Source organism: Symphodus melops, assembly GCF_947650265.1.
Source record: "Symphodus melops genome assembly, chromosome: 19".
In the NCBI taxonomy this organism is placed as follows: domain Eukaryota; kingdom Metazoa; phylum Chordata; class Actinopteri; order Labriformes; family Labridae; genus Symphodus; species Symphodus melops.
Genome location: NC_136709.1, coordinates 1,908,216 through 1,914,329, shown reverse-complemented (window position 1 = coordinate 1,914,329; position 6,114 = coordinate 1,908,216). Strand labels below are relative to the sequence as shown.

The following is a 6,114-nucleotide window of genomic DNA, read 5'->3' as shown; positions in this document are numbered from 1 at the left end:
CAGCAGCTGGCGATCGAACCCCTGACCTTCCATGAGACATGAATACCATCTTCAGTCCACATGGATGATGAGCTGAGAGGGGAGGGGGACACTCTTTTCATTTTATTGTTAACAGGTTAGAAAGATGTCATCAGTTTCCTCCCTTTGCTGGAGCAAACAAAGACGAGCTCTTATTTACACTGAGGTGCAGTTACCACCAACACTCAGCAGGGGGCCGTCACTCCCCTCAGAGTGTCGCTGTTAGCTGTTAGCGTTTGTGTACTGAGTGTGATTTGAATTGAGAGGTGACACCATCATCTGAACGTTACTTTGCCATGGCCGGGTAGGTCGATGGATAAACTGAGAAAACAATGAAACAATCGATAGACAGGAAATGAAACAGATGAGAAAAGAAGGAGAGAATAATTGACGACATCATTGTTCAGTGAATAATACTGAGCACAGACAACAAGATTCAAACAATCTGTTTATTCTTTGTATTCAACTGTACAAAGAAACAGACGTTTTCACCACAACAAAATATACAAGACATTATTGAATATAAAAATCGTCTGGGTGTCGGCACTTTGGTTTTTAAGGCCAGTCCTGACAGTTACTATCTGGAGTATTGCATCAAGGCCTCAGGAGAATCTTCACATGATCAGTCAGTTTAATGTACAGGAGTGGACTGAAGAGGCCAACATCACAAACGCCTCTCATGTCACATCCTTTGTGTACAGATGTAAACAGCCTTTTTTTAAATGTCGATCTCAGCCAATAAATAAAACAGATGAAAAAGGAGTCAGTATGACTCAGCGATTAATCGTTTGTGTACCTGCAGCTGACTGAGCAAACAGCTGATCAGGTAAACACAAACAGGCCGCTGGTGTCTGTTCTGTCTTCATACACTGTCCTCAGCTCGGAGGACTGTAAACACATCCGACCCGCAGAGCACCCTGAGCATCATCACACATTACAAACATGTCAAGTGTTAAAAGCTCGTACACAGTGGAGAGGTTCACTGTGGTCACCTGGAGCTAATGAGAGCAGGATCCTGACTGAGCAGAGCTCCAAGTACAGCTGTGACTCTTTAGAAAGACTCACATTATTGCTTCCTGTTCACGTACAAACGAGCGTTAAAAGAAAATAAGTCATTGCTTTCATAGGAATCTTTTTGGCTAGATCCACGCCGTAAGCATTTTTATTTTTGCTTTTAGTTGAGCAGCATTTTTTAAATCTGTCAGTTTCCACGTACTCGGTGCGCCACAATCTGTCTTTGCCGCGCTCAACGCAGTTTTAACATGTTGCTCCTCGTCTCTTTGTAGTTTTTAAATTCCAGTCGTCTGTCTTACAGAAGAACATTATTATTTTTAAGTATTTCTGCTCCATTGTGGTGAAAAAAAACCAAACATGATTTGAAGCTTTAATGCTCGATTTAAAGGCAGGGTTGGTCATTTCCTCCAGGTACACTTTTTAAGACTTTGGTTGAAATTGTCTTTAGGTCCTGTCAGAAATTAATAACTCATGTGCTCTGAAAAAGAAATGGAAAAAAAATCTGTAGCAGCTGTAAATGTAAAAACTTAGACCAATGTCTGCACTCGATACACGTTTTATAAACCAATCAAGGCTCTCTACTCCATGCATGCATGAGCCAACACTCAAAGCATGAGCTGAGATCCACTTCTGGACCAATGGCGCTCTAGCATGTTAGTGAGGGGGCGTGGCTTTAGAGGGAGCCCAGAGGGGAGGGGGGGGGGGGGCAGATGGAGCGTAGAGGGAATGCTAGTTTTCGAACATGACCAACCCTGCCTTTAAAGTCAGAGTCCAGCTTGAGTCACTATATTACACCTGTGGTGTCCTGATAAGAAATGAATGAGACTTTTAGAGTATTTGATCACACATGCAGGACACACTATGCATGCTGCAAAAAGAAAACAATGAGGATAATAAGGGAGCCTTTTTAGTGCCTTTCCAATAAACACCTCTGTGTCAACAGTCATATCTGAGATTTAAACTCGATCACTTTCACCATCAGTGTGGATAAAGCTTCGATACAGATCAACAGATTTCATTCTGCATCGACTCTCGTTGGCTCATGAAAGAACAGACTGAAGGCCGGTAGACGCCGGTCTCAAGCTTAAAGAGCCGAGGACTTTATAAGGCCTGTCGGTTCACCTCTGCATAATGGCACGGTGTTGGACAGCTGCTGTTCCCACACAGGCTGAGCGAGTTATTTCAACAGATCAGTCGACTGAACACGTTCCATTAAAACGTGTTCTTCATGAAAGCAGATCAGACTCTCACACAGCGATCAGTGCTTCAGCAGAGGGAATGAACATCACATCATTTGATGATGTGACCAGCAGGGACGCAGCTCTGGCCCTGTTTGTGAGTCAGTGTGTGTGCATGTGTGTGTGTGTGTGTGTGTGTGTGTGTGTGTGTTAGTGGAGGTCAGGAAACAACCGACGCTGTGTTCGGCTCCAGGTCGGGTTTATCCACACACACCGGCACTCTTTTGGCCAGGGAGCGTTTCATGTTCCACCGCTGCATCCTCCTACGGTACTCCTCTGAATCCACCTCGTCTGTGTGAGCGGCCGACGGGTGGAAGGTGTTGTGTAGAGCTCGAAACAACAGCCTGCAGAGGACGCAGGTTCAGAGAGCAGATCACAGATCAGTGAAGAGTTGACTTGAGAGAACAGAGAATGATCGTACTTTGAATTTCTCATTTAAGGAATGCAACTTAGACTGGCGCGCGTGTGTAAGTGTGTGTGTGTGTGTTCACCTGGGCAACAGAGCCGTCACAGTAGTGAGAGCACACACGATGTAGAAATGAGGCTGAGACATTTGGAGTGTCTCCACCCCCACAGGGTTGGTGGGGGGGCTGCAGGTCACACAGATCACACTGAAGAACAGCACGAAGCCGAAGTAGAACACGGCACTGAACACCAACACCAGCACGTGGATCCACGTCTGCAAGACAGCACCGAGGGGGATTACCTGACTGACACACACACACACACACACACACACACCCTGCACCACAGAGGAGCTGCCCTCCACATTGAAAAAACTGTGATGAGCTGTGTGTCTGACCAGAGTGTGACTCTCGATGACTTGGTGCAGCAGGATGATGAGGAGCGCCGAGGCGTTGATCGGAGAACCTAAGGCCAGATCTCCCACGTCTGATCCTGCGAGGGCCTGAGTGAAAACATTTCACAGGAAGCTACATTTAAGATGCATCCAGTGAAACAAACAAACAAACAAAAAAAAAATCAATAACTGCTGATAGAACAGAAACTCCTTAACGCAGTGTACTCACAAAATAAGGCACGAAGAAGCAGACGAGGCTTTGATAAAAGGCATCGAGGACTGTGATCCAGAACATGGAGGGAACATAAACCTGCAGAGGGACAGGATTCATCCTTCAGTCTTTGTCATCAGGCACCGCAGCACAAAGACTTTAACTACATTGATTTCAGGACTTTAATACTCTCACGCCGGCTTCCACACTTAACATACCTGAGCTGCCTTACACCTTTCTACAATTATTGTGCAGCTTCACCGTCATTCTTTGACATGAATGAACTCTCCTGTAGAGTCTAATAAACTTCCCTCAGTCACTGTCCTTCCTGCCTCTCAGTCACCAACTCATTGATATCAGTTATTCATTGCATTTCAGTCTTTTGTGATTGTGTTTGTATTCCTCACATGTTCACATCAGCATGATGGTGAAAAAAAGGTTGGTAGGAGACCGAGCGGGACGAGCATTCATCGAGCTAACTCCAGGGTTAACTCTGAGTTTAGCCGACTGTGACGGGGTTTTACATCGTGTTCAGGTCGCTCGCCATGTTAAATCACGCTGGAAACTTAACCTGCTCTGAAGCAGGTTTTGATACAAATCTGCATGTATGGAACTCTGCCTATTGACCAATCAGGTCGCTTGAGAGCGTAAGGAGGGACTAATTTCTCTTTTCTTTTTTTACAATAAATACAATGCAATAAAGACTGATTGAAGCCCGTCATAGACTTTAAAGTAAGCGAAATATATGTTTACATCTTCATTTTTGTTGTCCCCATATTTTTATGGAATTTCTGTAATTACTTGATTAAATGTGAAAATTCACTGTTGCTGCTGTCAGTCAGACCTGATCCAGTTCAGCTTTGTTTAGAGAACAAGGACAGCTGATATCTGCAGGTTGTTTGGGAGATGTTGTTCACACCAGGCTGCTTGACGTCACAGATTATTCTACATGGGTCAATGTGACCCTGACAATGATAATAATATTGTTTATTTTCATTATATTATTATTTAAACAGATGCAGAGACTTAGGAAGGATCCGGAAGTTATGTCTGAGCATGACACTGATGTGATGTTGAATCATGTCTCCTGCAGTACTCATCAACGTGAGCCATCTGAGGAGTCTTACTGTGTGGAGTCGAGTCTCGATCACTTCCTCCACACATACAGTATCAGAGCTGCAGCCAGGATCAAACGTGTGAAACTGTCCAGAAAGATCTGAGCAGATTCCTTTCATAGACGGGAGTTAAAGACGTCGTCTCCATCCTCAGTCTGACTGAGTGGAATCATGCAGTGTGTGTGTGCGCAGTAACCTTGGAGGATTGGGTGTCCCGGTAGAGCTCGGGCAGCGCCGTCAGAGTGTGGGCAGGTGTGTCTCTGTCCAGGATGCCGTAGATGATGGGAGGAACGGAGGTGAAGAGCAGGTTGAAGAAGATGAGCACCCACGAGTTTGTCATGACGCTCCCCGAGAACCCGCAGAAGAACTGATACCAGAACAGCAGGTTCACGTACATCTGCAACAACACACACACACACACACACACACACACACACACACACACACACACACACACACACACACACACACACACACACACACACACACACACACACACACACACACACACACACACACACACACACACACACACACACACACACACACACACACACACACACACACACACACACACACGAGTTGCTGAGTCACCGTGAAGTCGAGCATTCAGTCGGCATGGAAAATGTAAAAACAGGATAAAAGCTCATGTGATGTCTGTTTGCACGTTTCTCTGCTGAGCGCTTCTTATTGGTTGATTGTCTGTCTTTCACACTCCAATGAAATATCAGACCAGCTCTTAAGGAGACACTTTCTCACCACATTCTTGTAGATGAAGTAGAGGATCATGTTCGCCAGACGAGAGTAGCACCAGCGGCCGTGGACCAACAGCAGCTTACTGAGGTGTTTGAATCTGGAGATGGCGAAGTCACTGGACATGACGGCCTGAGGGGGGCGACAAACACAGACCAACGTTTGTAGTTTTTTTTTTTCAAAGAGAAAAGTTTCAGAAATGTGTCAGGGGAAAAGTGTTCACATTACCTGCATCCCCTCCTGACCAGATATCCCGATGCCCACGTCAGCCACCTGAATCATGCTCACATCGTTCGCCCCGTCACCTGCAGGATCACAAACAGAGCAGCATTTTTAATTGCATGTTTAGGTAGCACACAGCCTGTAACAGCATGTTGTGTGAATGTGCATGAACGTGACCTAAATATGACGACATTTGAAAGACAGGCGTGTTTCAAAGGCGTTTTGATGGAGCACCTTGGAATGCTTCATGTCCCGAAATCAAAACTTCATAAAAGGTTTGTTATATTTCTAATAGTGTGTATGAAAGGGTCCTGAGTCCTCACCCACAGCCAGCGTCATGACGCCCAGCTGGTCGCGGACTAGCTGGACCACCTGGCTCTTCTGCAGCGGCGTGGACCTGCAGCAGATCACCGCCTTACACCTGCAGCTCAGCTCCACGAAGTCGGCCTTCAGCTCCTCCTGCAGGGCCCAGTCCAGCGTGGAGCCGTCTGTGACCAGGACGAACCCGGTCCCACTGTCCGAGGAGGATCTCCCAGTCGAGCTGACTTCACCGTGCAGCACCTCCAGCCTGAGCTCCTGTATGAGCGCCGCACACGCATCCTGGTGGAGAAGAAATCCACAAATACGGGATTCAAGTCAGTTCTGTGCAACAGTTTAGGAAAGAATCAAACTGAATGACGTGCTGTTTGACATCAGAGAAAATGTGATCACTGGAGTGATCCTGTAATGTCAGAGACTTAGAAT

The 6,114-nt window shown here is 46.1% G+C and overlaps 1 protein-coding gene across 4 annotated transcripts in view; it reads right to left on the bottom strand.

The window, feature by feature from the left end:
• Window positions 1–449: 449 nt before the first annotated feature.
• atp10d (ATPase phospholipid transporting 10D) overlaps window positions 450–6,114 on the bottom strand; it is a gene marked incomplete at its 3' end in the record, with an annotated part of 25,882 nt that continues 20,217 nt past the window's right edge. For 3 of the 4 annotated variants that reach the window (XM_079370500.1, XM_079370499.1, XM_079370501.1), the window contains exons 16-23: window positions 5,694–5,970; window positions 5,377–5,453; window positions 5,155–5,280; window positions 4,592–4,792; window positions 3,299–3,379; window positions 3,073–3,177; window positions 2,762–2,949; window positions 450–2,614 (exon numbers count right to left, since the gene is read on the bottom strand). In XM_079370500.1, coding sequence (XP_079226626.1) covers window positions 2,431–2,614; window positions 2,762–2,949; window positions 3,073–3,177; window positions 3,299–3,379; window positions 4,592–4,792; window positions 5,155–5,280; window positions 5,377–5,453; window positions 5,694–5,970 — 1,239 coding nt within the window. Of the gene's footprint in view, window positions 2,615–2,757; window positions 2,950–3,072; window positions 3,178–3,298; window positions 3,380–4,591; window positions 4,793–5,154; window positions 5,281–5,376; window positions 5,454–5,693; window positions 5,971–6,114 lie in introns of those variants that run through there. The other variant, XM_079370502.1, reaches the window with a different exon arrangement.